A 13,222-nucleotide genomic window follows, 5' to 3' on the forward strand; every position below is an offset into this window, starting at 1 on the left:
TAATAAAATTAAAAAAAATAAATTAATTTATAAAAATTAATTTAATTAATTATGAACCTAAAAAATAATTAATCACTCACAATAATTATTCTTGGACCAAATAATTTTATTTATCAAATATTTTTAAAATAATCTTAATAATTATAATAATTTGTATAATGATACTTTATTATTTTATCATTTCATATAACTTAATTACATGATTGTATATTATAATTTCTCCAATCAAACGCATTCATTGTAAAGTGTGTCTATTGATATGTATGCCCATGCCACATTAGCGTACGGGCCGTTGCAAATGCATTAAATAGATAATAGAAGCTCCTCCAGAATTAGCACAATAGAGTAGGATAGGTTACAAAAATCCTATCTAACTCTACGTGAGTCCCATGGCCTGGGGATATAAACTGAAATTTAGGCTAAATTTTGTCACTCATAAGAATATTAGTTTTTTTTTTTTTTTTGGAAGAACAAGAATTATTAATTAATTTTTTTAATTACGTTTTTAAATTTATTTTTAAATTATAATCATTATCGTTATCAAAATTACAAATATTCGACTATAAATCTATCCATCATCTCTTAAAAAAAATTCAAATAAAATTATCAGAATCCATTCTAAACACTTGAATTAAGAAACAATTTGCAGAGAGTAACAATTTACAGAGACTATCATCATTTAGTTCATCAAATTGGGAGCTTTTAATAAACACAATTAAGGATCAATTTGAAAGATCATAGATTTGGCAAGACTGTAAGAAGAAAAGACTTTTACATTATTATTCACACAATTTACAATAACCTATTATTAGAGATTGTCCAACTTGGATCTCTTCCTCATCATCATCTTATGACCATCACAATAGACTTAAAACAGCTCTCTAATTCCTTTCTTTTCTTTTTTTTCTTTCCTCTGATTCGATTACATATTGTAAGTCAATTCATAATCTTGAAACATCCCTTCAGATTGAAGAACAGAAGTGGATTCCCATGAAGTTGAGGATGCTGATTTTGTCTCAAAGTCACTAGACCACCATATCAAACTGTCCTTGGAAACATTCATTTCTTTGAAACAATCAAATTCAGCAATCTGATCCTCGTGTGACACAAACCCAGATGCTTTATTACTGATGATGTCCTCAAGCTCAGGTTGGAAGGTCGAAACAGGCTGGATTGCTACCTCAGATTGCTCTACAGCATCGGCCCTCGCTCCCATGCTTGACTCTGTCACATTATTACCATTGACGAAAGGGATTGGGCTGTCTGAGGATGTTAAACCATCCATGGAATTCTCCAAGCCATCCACCTTAGGGTTTTCGAATTTCAGATAATCTTGATCAAGTGTGACAGAACCAGAGAGTTGTTCATAGATATCAAGCTTTTGTCCATTCCCTTGAGGACAGCTAAGGAATTGCTGCATAAGAGAGTTGGAGCTTTCAGTCATAGATTGGAGGAGCGCCTTTTCCTGGAAAGGATGCAACTTCGGCCACAGCGCAGGGTTGTAGAAAGAGAAAGGATTTTGAAGGCTTTGAAGTTGCATATGAAGCTGCAGCCTTTCAAGTGCAGATTGGCTTAAGGCCATTGAAGATGAGCTACCTTCTACCTTGTTAGAGTCTGGACTCTCAGATGATAGACGATTGATGTTAGATTGTTTGCGTCTTCCAAGTAGTTTCTTCTTCAACCTTGTGTTCCAGTAGTTCTTAATATCATTATCTGTTCTTCCTGGTAATTGAGCTGCAATTATGGACCACCTAAAAAGCAGATGGAATTTAAGCATCAAATGTCTTTTCCAAGAGAGAGGAAACAAAAAGTAACAAACCAAGAAGAACGATCACTATAACTAAGATAAAAGTACAAGATGGACAAAGAAAAAAGACAAGCAGTTCTTGTTAAATTCTACCCGAGAGAGAGAGAGAGAGAGAGAGAGAGAGAGGGAGATCTGGGATACCTGCTGCCTATACTAATATAGAGGCTGCAGATGATGTTGTCTTCTTCTTCAGAGAATCCACCATGTTTGATGTTGGGCCTCAAGTAATTCAACCATCTCAGTCTGCAACTTTTTCCACATCTCTTAAGCCCTAAAAAATCCCACGTCACAAAAGGGTTAAAAAAAAGATAAAGTGTTGAAAGAATTGATTGAGATGAAACTTATCAAGCAACCAAAAGTCGAAGAATACCAATTTTTTGAGGAAGTGCAATCCAGTTGCCCCCAGTACCATACTGTTCAATATAAGCCTTGAGCTTCGCATCCTCTTCAGGTGACCATGGTCCTTTTTTGACATTAGCCTTATCGCAACAAGGAGCTCTACCCATCTCTCTCTGCTTTGCTTTCCCTCTTGATTTCTTGAACAAGAACTAATCTTTGGAAGGCTGTCTGAGATTGTTGGGAAAATGGAGGAAAGATGACCAAAGATTTATAGGTAGGAAGAGGGGATTTATGTGATGCTTGTAAGGACAAAAAGTCTTACACCTCACCTTCTCCTCTCAAATAGTTCAACCCAACATCTCTCTTCTCTAGGGTTTTCTTTATTTTCTTCTAGGTCTCTCTCTGCCTTTTTGGATTAGTTCGCTAAGCCATATTTAACTATAAAGTTGCAATAGGACAAAGAAGAATGGAAAATTTCTTCGTCTTAAGAATTTTAAATTGAATGCTCTTTCCAGGTAGCTATATTAATTTATTTGTGAACACAATACTAGAGGTAATTAAGATATAGAAGAATTAAACCTCTCCATCCTCTTGGTTTGTCTCCCATATCCTTGAAATATTCCATTATTAATCTGGCTACAGCTTGTATTGCTTTTGTTAAACCACAGATTTTTTTAGTTAGAAGAACCAAATTTAATTTCAATAACGTGATTGACTTCTCCATGTTTATGTTAGGACAATCCTTAATTTATTATTATTGTTTTCTTCTTTTACATGTAGGAGTTTCTTGGAATGACAACCTATGCCTTGATAGCTGCAATGAAATGATATATTAAGATCAGGTTGTGGGATAAGTGTATATCAACTTCTAATAATGTTGATAACTCAATGAATTAATTTCTTGTAGTTGGGCACTTTAATCATAGAATTTAATATAATACATGCAACAAATGTGAAGAAAATTACAATATTAATAGTTGCATGCTTATATATATATATATATATATATATATATATATATATATATATACTGGAGCCCACATATCTTTTAGACTACATAATAAGGGTAACATTGTCCCCTAGTAATTCTCCTAACTCACATCATATTGGAAATTTCGAAATCAAAATCTCTCACCATTCATATTTATAAAAGCTATATACATATAAGAATAAGGGTCAATAAAATTCGATACAAATCCAAAAAAATTAAATGAATCGATTTAGTTTAAAAATTCAGTTTGAGTTTTATAAATTAGTTCATTTTGATTTTTATTTTAAGAAATTCAATTTGTTTGATTTAGTTCAGTTTTTTAAGGAAAAAAGTAAATGAAATCTAACCAAATCAAATAGTTTATTTTTTAATTAATTTTTATTAAGTCTAAAATTAAATTTAAAATAAGAAATATAACTAAAATTAAGTCCAAAATGAGGTCAAAATAAACTAAGAAAAAAAAAAGTTCAAGATGAAGTCAAAATCGATAAATCAAACGGAAATAAACCGACTTAATTTGGTTTGGTTTGATTTAATTTTATCTTCAGACAATTTAGTTCAATTCAATTTGATTTACAATAATTTTTTATTTATTTGTTTCTCAGATCAAATTGAACTGAATGGAACAATATTGACCCTACATAAGATCAATTAAAGTGGATTTATTAGGTTTCAACACTTTTAATAAAATATTATTTATTGTTAAATCTTTCAATCTAAAAATTCAAAATTTTAGAGTAGCATAAATGTTATGACGCCCAAGTTCATATTAAATAGATAGGGCATAGTAGGGTTGTTCATGATTCTCAAGGGTCCTGAATCAAATCAAAAAGTCATATCCAACCGACAGGAACCATATTGAGCTGAAGTTATTTTGATATTTTGGTTCGGTTCTGGTTATTCACTAAGGACCAAACCAAAACTGTAGTGGAACCAAACTAGAATCGTAACAAACCAAAACCAAACCAAGAACCAAATTTATATATATTTTTTCTATATGTATGAATTAAGAGTTTATATATGTATATATAATTATAAACTAAATACAACCTAATATTATATTTCATTTTTTTATATCTTCTTATTAATAATAGATATAAATACATTAAATTACCTTATAACTTTTAATTACAAATGTACTATTATATTATACTTTATATATGTTAATGTATAATCATATTTGTATCTTATAGCTCAATATTACATAATGAATAAATAGTTACAATGTATATTATATGATATACTTATACTATTATATTATATAATATACTTAATCATAAATTATATATACACTTTATAGTTAAGAATTAAATAATTTAGAAATAACTAAAAGATATATTATATGATATATTATGTATTAATAACCCGATTCAAAACTTAAATACTAATTCAGGTATGACTTTTTAAGCAAATAATTACATAGAACTGAGAACCGAACCAGAACCATATCGAATCGAACTAGAACCGAAGAACTGAACATCATATTGAATCGAGACTTAAAAAACAAAGAACTGAGCTAAAACTGTGCCAAAATTTTAGTTCGATCTTGATTTCTAAATAGACCCTCAACCAAATTGGAACTGCACACCCTAAGGCATAGTAGTGCCTTAGGATAGCAGCCCTAAAGTCACTTGCGAAAACTGGTAGGGTCATCAAGGCCCAAGGATGTTCCTTCAAAAAGGTTAATTTGCTTCATTTTCCACTAGGAATCATTCACTGATCATATCAATGATAGCATGAAAAGATGGACAGAAAGAGAGAACATTTTTTGTATACTTTTCTCTCAATCATAGGAGCAAGAAGCTAGAATAGCAGCATGCTTCAAGTGAGAGTTTAAGACCTAATTACTCACCATCTTTGAAACCCTTCTCCCTCTCCCTTATATGGCAAGATATCACAAAAACACAAAATTTGGGCTAATACCTTTTTTCTATGTTAATAAAATTGAGAAAAACTTATTTAGACCTAATCAAGAAATAAATGTGGATTCTACTTATTGTACATGTGGGTATCTCTACATATGTTGTGTCTAGGATACACAATAGGCAAGAATTTTCCAATAAAATTAACCATCATTTTCATTAATGTATATTATTACGAATTACTCAAGCAAGCACCTGCAGACCTATTTCGGTCATTGGTGCAACATAAGAAATTCAAAAACGAAAGACATTGCTCAAGAAATTTATCTGAAAATTGCATGCTACCATATGTCTACATTGGTGAATAAAATGTATCATGTTGTTTTCATTTCTTGTGCTACTTATTTGACAAGATCTATAGTTAAGCATGTGGGTGCTATACATACATAGTAGTATGATGACTTTGCTTACAAAGGGAAAAAAAAAAAAAAGGCAAAAGAAAGATAATTTTGGTTCGAGAAAGGAAGAGAGCATTGCAAAGAAAAAAAAATCTGAGAAAGTTATCATTTTTTTTTAACAAAGGAAAAAAAAAAAGGGATGGAACTCAAATTTGTATTTTCACCTAAACTGATAAGTAAATCTATAATTAAGCATGTGGTTGCTATATATATGTACATGGCAATATGATAACTTTGCTTACAAAGAAAAAAAAAAGGCAAAAGAAAAATAATTTTGGCTCAAGAAAGGAAGAGAAAAAACTTAAATTTAAACCTACATGTCTAGACAATGAGACAATGTACAGCAAGTTTTTTATCGGTTAGAGTTTTTCTTTTTTGTTGTTGAATGGCTTTGATTATGATTTGCATTCAATACTTTATAATTTTAGTGATGATTTTAGCACCATTACATTAAAATTTATTTATTATTTAAAATAAAATTTTCTTATTTAGATTCGATCTATTATAAATTTAAAAAATAAGATGTATGGTAAGATCTACTTATTAAATATATAAGTTGCACATATTTATATTTTGAGTGCATGATTGAATTTAGGCAAAATGTTCCCTTTAATATAGCCATTGTTACCTTAATTATAGCAAAAGACGAACCACCAAATGAGTGCAATGCATTCATCCTTAAAAAAAAAAATAAAAAGAAAGAAAAGATATGTAGAAAGAGAAAGAGAGAGAGATGGAGTTTTGGTTGATCAAGCAAGGATTTTCAGGATCACAACAACACCAGTTTCTGATTAATTAAAACTAATTATATAATTTACTGTTGAACTCTACATGTGACAAGTTGGCTAGGGTTGATAATAAAAAATTCAGGGAATTGCAATATTTTAACATGATAATAAAGAATTCTTGACTTTTTGAAGAAGTAGCACTCATTGACCGTGGTTTCCTACTTTGATATTTTCTTAAGGAATTTATTAATGCATGAGAAGAAAAGGAGGCCTAAGGAACCGTCACCATGTAGAAATAACAAGAAGAAACTATCAAATTCAAAAAAGCACTTACTCCCACAATAATTTATTAACAAATTAATTAATTAATTCAGCAAATGGACTCAGATCTTTTGGAGAAAGAAAACATGTTTCTTCTTGTCTTTCTCCAAAACTTAGAATCTCTTTCACTTCATCATTTGATCGATAAGACCAAACCTTATTAAGAGACTATATATCTTCTTAGTGAGAGCTGGTGAAGGGGTGGTCCTCAGGATAGGATAAGAATGGAGATCATTTTTGCCTAAATACAATAATAAGATTAGAATGATTGGTGCTAATTAGTTCCAATTGCTCTAGTTAATGAATAATTATATTTAAATTGAGCCATATAGACCAGTCACTTATTCAAACTTGATTAGACGTAATCATATTGTTTATACACTGTTGACTCACCTAGCCTAATTGGTATAGTAGTTAAAGACATATTACTTCCTGGCATGCATAAATTTAAGTTTTCACTCTCCAAAAATAGAGATTATTGAGATCCAATTAATAATTTTTTTGATTGATGAAGTGAAATAAATTAGCAAGAAATTAAAATCAGAATTATTAATTGGTTGTTAGGATGCCACATAAATTCTATATTAAAAGGATTTTTTCTTGGTAGGAAAAGTTAGATAAGAGTATATATATTGTAAATGGTATTTTGACACTTAAAGAACAAAGAAATTTCTGCATCATTGTAGAATCCTGTGAGGATTGATAATTAAGGATGATGAGTTACATGATCATATAACATTCAAATAATTTAAATTGTACATATATATCTTTCTTAACTTCGTGTGCATCTTTATTTTCACCTATATTTATATGAGAAACTTAATCAGTGAATATACTGAATTTGAATTTCATCCCAATATTTACTTCTTTACACTACAAGAAAAATTAAAAATAACTACGAAAATTACCGACTACAGAATTTCGTGGATAATTTACCGACGAAATACCGATGCTTTACCGATGAAAAGAGAAATAAAATTTAAACTAATTTTTACTGATGACATTACCGACTAATTACCGACTAAAACTTTACCAACGATGTAATTTCGTAGGTAAAAGTGGTGCCTAACATTAACGGCAAAATTAGCGACCAAATAATAAAAATAATGACCAAATGTTTCGTCTGTAATTACCAATGAAACACTTTTCGTAGGTAATAGTAAGAAAAAAATAGAAAATAAAATTTTAAAAACAATACCTATGAAAAATTTTTCATCGGTAATTACCAACGAAAAGGTTTTCGTAAGTAATATTAAGAAAAAAATAGAGAATAAAATTTCTAAAAAGCTAAAAAATTTTACCTACAAATTTTTTTCGTCAGTAATTACCAACGAAATGTTTTTCGTAGGTAATATTAAGGAGAAAATAGATAAGAAAAATATCTAAAAAGCTTGAAAAAATTTTAGCGACGAATTTTTTTCGTCAGTAATTACCAACGAAACACTTTTCGTAGGTAATATTAAGGAAAAAATAGAAAATAAATTTTTTTAAAAAAATACCTACGAAAAATTTGTCGTCGATAATTACCAACGAAAAGTTTTTCGTAGTAATATTAAGACAAAATAGAGAAGAAAATTTCTTAAAAACTAAAAAAAATACCTACGAAAAATTTTTCGTTGGTAATTACCAACGAAAAGCTTTTCGTAGGTAATATTAAGGAGAAAAAAGGGAAAAAAATCTAAAAAACTAAAAAAATTTTGCCTACAAAAAAATTTTAGTCGGTAATTACCAACGAAAAGCTTTTCGTAGGTAATATTTAGAAGAAAATAGAGAAAAAAATTATAAAAAACTAAAAAAATTTTACCTACGAAAAGTATTTCGTCGGTAATTACCAACAAAATACTTTTTGTAGGTAATATTAAGGAGAAAATAGGGAAAAAATTCTAAAAAACTAAAAAAATTTTAGTCGGTAATTACCAACGAAAAGCTTTTCGTAGGTAATATTTAGGAGAAAATAGAGAAAAAAAAAATTCTAAAAAACTTGAAAACTTTTAGCTACGAATTGTTTTTGTGGGTAATTACCAACGAAACGATTTTCGTAGGTAATATTAAGGAGAAATTAAAAATAAAATTTTAAAAAAATACCTACGAAATATATTTAGTCGGTAATTCGTCGGTAAATCACAAAAAATGTGAAATTCTTACATCGTTTCAGAATAGATTTGAAGGTAGTGAGTTTGTCTATAAAAGGAGAACTACTCTCCAACATAGAACAATTGTGACATAGTCACATATATGAGGCCTACGTTGGGCTCCACTAGTAATTTTTTTTAAGTCAATTAAATCTTAAAAAATTATAAATTAAAATAATTAATATTTAATTAAAAAATTAAGAAATTAAAAAATTAAAAATTAAAAAAATTCAAAAATTAATTTGAAAATTTTAAATTAAATTAAATTAAATTTAAATTTAAATTACATTTTAAATTAAATTAAATTTAAAAGTTAATTTAAATTAAAAAATTAAAAATTAAATTAAATTAAAAAGTAATGACTAAATTAAAAAATATTAAATAAAAATTAGCTACTAAAATTTGTTTTCGTCGGTAATTACCAATGAAAAATTTTGTCGGTAAATAGTCGGTAATTTATAAGAGCAAAATCTCCTACGAAATTACCTACAAAAAAATTTAAATTTACCTACAAAATAATTTGTCGATAAATTTAGCGACAATATTTTTTTCGTCGGTAAATTTAGCGACAACATTTTTTTCGTCGGTAAAAATTACCTACGCTAGTATTTGTGGACGAAATAATTTCGTCGGTAATTCGTCGATAATCACTTATTACCTACGAAATTTCAGTATATTTGGTCAGTAATTTTTGTAGCTATTTTTTTAATTTCTTGTAGTGTTATCGTATTAGAGCAAACAAAGGCTTAGCAGCCAATTATTTCACCCCGTCATTATGTCCGCCGAATTGACGCTAGTTCCAAAGTTAGTCCTTTCTTTTTTTTTCTCTCTTCCTCTCCTTTCTCTCCATTCTCTCTTTTCTCTGTCTCCAAACCTTTGTAAATGAGAGCCAAGTAGATTACAGCCCTAAGAACACTAAAGAGGATCAGCTAGGGAGAAATTAAGATTAAGGAAAAAGAATACATAAAAGGAAAACTTAAAATGTACCAACTATCTTTTACATTTTATTCTTTCCTATAATGTTAAAATGATTTTTAATATATGATGTTGTTCTTAGATTTTTCAAATATGATGTTGTTCGTAGATTTTTCTTAAAGGTATGGACTTGCAAGACCAGAGAGAATACGAGGGGGGCAACCTCTCTGATACTTAAGTCAGTTATTGAAACTGAGTATAATATAGAATTTACTAGAGAAGAACATACCTGACTATGAAGCCTTAAACCTTTTATATTCAAAGGCTTCTAATTCTGTGAATTGTGTCAATTCCAATTTTAACTAGCCAACTGCTTGTTTCATAGCTTTTATTTGAGCTGCGCATCAGGTAGACTCCTGTTTTAATTAGAAGTATGATCATAGTAGATTCCTATATTAGTGGAAGTACAATTAGAGTGGGATTTAAAATCCCTAATAAGGTGGGATACTTATCCTAAGTGAGTAATGTTTATATTAGATTAGGATTCTACTATGCGAATATTTTAGGGTGGTACAGTATCATTAGTCCCGCCCCTCAAGTACAAATCTTTAGGTTCATTGTCAAATAGTGTGTTAAATAATAGAGCTTTGACCATGTCATATAGCCTTTTAGAAATTTTTTGGCAAACCATTGCCTTAAAATTTTGGGAGAACTATCGCCTCAAATATTTTTGCTGGCGTATTGTTGCCTTAATGGGTGGCAGATTATTGCCTTTATGATTGGGCAGTCTAACACCTTAAAGTGGTAGACTTTTGTCATGTCAAGTGGCTTGTCAACACCTATATGGTAGACTTGTACCTTAGGTGTCTTTGTCAATGCCACATGGATGGAATTATGCCTTAGAAGGCTTTAAATACACTACATGGGTGTACTTATGATGTAGTCAAATTATATAGGTATTTAGGGTTAATATTCATTGTATTTTGTTACTATTTTGCTACTTTTATATTTATTTTCAAGCTTTTATGTTTATTTTCAAGCGTTGATGAGAGAATTTTTGAGAAAAAGAAGAAGAAAACTCTAAGTTCACTCTAAAAATGCATGTGGATTTCTTATTTATACTTTAAGGTTATGGGAATCCCCTAAAGTGGGGAGAAATCCCTAACATTTAGGGATTTCAAATCCCTAAAGTGCAAAAGTGGTAGAGAATATTCTCCACTTGTGAAGACAAGGGTGGCACTTGTTATACAATGTCATTCTTTGCCTCCCACTTACATCATCTCAAAGTCATCTCATTTAAGAGAAATTAAAAACCCACACACTTCTTCTTTATCTAAATAACATGCCCCATGTAACTTTTGCCTTGGTTTGACATACCTTATGTTGCCTTACACACCCTATGTGACACTTGCACTAGGTTGCAACATGCCCCATGCTATCATTGCCTACCCCATACAACCCTTGCACTAGGTTGTAACGTGCCCCATGCTGTATCCTATTCAAATTTCGGCTAGCTTAGATTTTCTTCTTTTTTACCCAATTCTTTGAATTTAGTTTCAAGTCATGCTAGAAACTTTTGCAATCTTATTGAAAAACTGAATTCATTAACTTAACTAATTAATCATACCATTTAATTAATTAATTAAGTCTTGATCATTATATTCTTATTATGCGTGACTTCTTAAGTTCACTACTAGTGAGAATGATATTAATTGTTTAATATCAATGGAACTCCTTTCATACCTAGAGTGTAATTCTCAATTAACTCTTGGCTCTCATAAATCATGATTGACACTAAGCGTAGTATATCATGACTATCCAATTAGTGATGAATAAATTCATCCCTTAAAAGAACCTCGATCATACATACCATGCACTAAAGGCTCTCCATTACAAAGTCTCAATTCTAGCTAGGGTCATTATTAATGTCAAACCCTAATTGCTATGGATCATGTGTCCTCATCTTAATTCCCATTCTTGATTGATAAGACTTTCCCATTGGAAACTCCTTTCTGATTAAGTCTATCTATTCTAGCCATGAACTTTGTTCATCTAAACCTTATCCCTCTTTACTTAGGGTAATAGATTTCATCTTGACTAAATACTTATGTCTATACGCAACTAGTCAGAGCCAACACACGCCCTTACAACCATGCATAGTACAAGTATGTAAGTGGTATCAAACCCAAACCACCTATATATGAGATAACCATGTCATCTCAAGGAACTATATGCAATATTATGATTTAGATGACAACATGTTAACAAGAGCAAACTCCATGTATATTTCATCTATGCGGCACTTGTTCAACTTACTTATCTCATAAGTGCACATTATGTTTATCCTAATATCATAAATGTCAGATGGGAAGAGACTCACCATTCCACTTCTATTAGTATCTTATACTAAACTATGGAAACAAATAGAATTGACAGTCTAGCCTGCTAAATCATACCCAATGTTGCATCCTTGACTGCAAACTAATATTCATAGCACTTATGTCAGATTATTACGTCACTTATATTCTTAACAACTTAAGAATGAAACATCTAACAAGCTACTAAAGATCTTTTCACATAAAGTTAAACAATTTAATTTAAACTAAAAAAAATATTGCCATTAAGGGAATAAATATTTATAAGATAAAATTATATGTGATGCTTTATGGCATACTATTAAGAATTAAATATAAGGGAAAATGCCTGTTTAGGCTCTTAAAGTTATTTCAAATAGTCACATAAGTCCTTAAAGTATTTCGGTTTAATTAAGCCTTTCAACTGTTAAAAATGATTAAATAAATCTTTCAAATTTTAAAAAATAGATCAAATAAACCCTTATGGACAAATAAGTCTTTTAACTTTTAAAAAATTGATAAAAAAATAATGAACTATGATTTGTCACTATATAAATCCAACCAAAGCTGTGTATGAAGATCTTCTAGTGCACAGGGTCTTCGTTAGCATTCATGCATATCTGATTTACAACATCCAAGTGGATATCTACTACATCCTAAAGCAGATTTATAAGTTGTTCTTTACTGAATGACTCAAAAAGCTTCTCTATTATTGAATGGTTCAAAAAGTGTGACACCCCTTACCCGTCTACAGTGTAGCTGAGCAAGGCATGTCACACTCGATGCCAGAGCACCCTATTTTATCTTACTTTATTCCTTTAAAAATTTTATTCTCGTTATATTTTAATATCAATTATTTTTCTATGGAGAAACCAGTGGAGTTTCCCTTGTTTCTATTACCATTTGGCATATTTCACTATTCACCTACTTGAAATTTTAACAATATTTTCACAATAAAATCTCATCAGTTATTTTCATAACCATCTCATCACACATTCAATTCTTGCAACTCATTTGCATACATATCCATTCATACTCAATTTATGTATCAAAATTCTCAAACTTCATAATTTACATGATTTACAAGCTAATTTCATAAATTCACAATTTACATGATGTACAAATTAATTACAATACCATAGTTTACATTACAATTAATAACTAATTATAAATACATAAAATAACTTTTGTGAGCCCTATGCATTGCTGAGGAGGTGACAACTTGAACACTTCTGACACTTCTGCAGATTCGAACTCCAAAATCTCAGTCTAATATCCACTAAGTTTTAGCTTCAGTACCTGCGCGAAAGAAACA

At 29.9% G+C, this 13,222-nt stretch overlaps 1 protein-coding gene across 1 annotated transcript; it reads right to left on the reverse strand.

Annotated features, from left to right (window-relative positions):
* Positions 1–749: 749 nt before the first annotated feature.
* On the reverse strand, positions 750–2,595 carry LOC110661535 (transcription factor MYB36). Its single transcript, XM_021820192.2, has 3 exons — positions 2,178–2,595; positions 1,949–2,078; positions 750–1,751 (listed from the first exon to the last, which is right to left on the reverse strand). The coding sequence occupies exons 1-3, from the start codon at positions 2,311–2,313 to the stop codon at positions 923–925; spliced, it is 1,095 nt and encodes a 364-aa protein (XP_021675884.2). The 5' UTR covers positions 2,314–2,595; the 3' UTR covers positions 750–922.
* Positions 2,596–13,222: the final 10,627 nt, after the last annotated feature.

Source organism: Hevea brasiliensis, chromosome 13 (genome assembly GCF_030052815.1).
Source record: "Hevea brasiliensis isolate MT/VB/25A 57/8 chromosome 13, ASM3005281v1, whole genome shotgun sequence".
NCBI classification, from domain to species: domain Eukaryota; kingdom Viridiplantae; phylum Streptophyta; class Magnoliopsida; order Malpighiales; family Euphorbiaceae; genus Hevea; species Hevea brasiliensis.

Excerpts from the sequence above, each read along its gene's own strand:
- LOC110661535 (XM_021820192.2), bottom strand. The coding sequence starts at position 2,313 with ATGGGTAGAGCTCCTTGTTGCGATAAGGCTAATGTCAAAAAAGGACCA. Across the intron at positions 2,079-2,177 it reads TGCACTTCCTCAAAAAATTG|GGCTTAAGAGATGTGGAAAA; the intron begins GTATTCTTCGAC and ends GGGATTTTTTAG. Across the intron at positions 1,752-1,948 it reads TATATTAGTATAGGCAGCAG|GTGGTCCATAATTGCAGCTC; the intron begins GTATCCCAGATC and ends TCTGCTTTTTAG.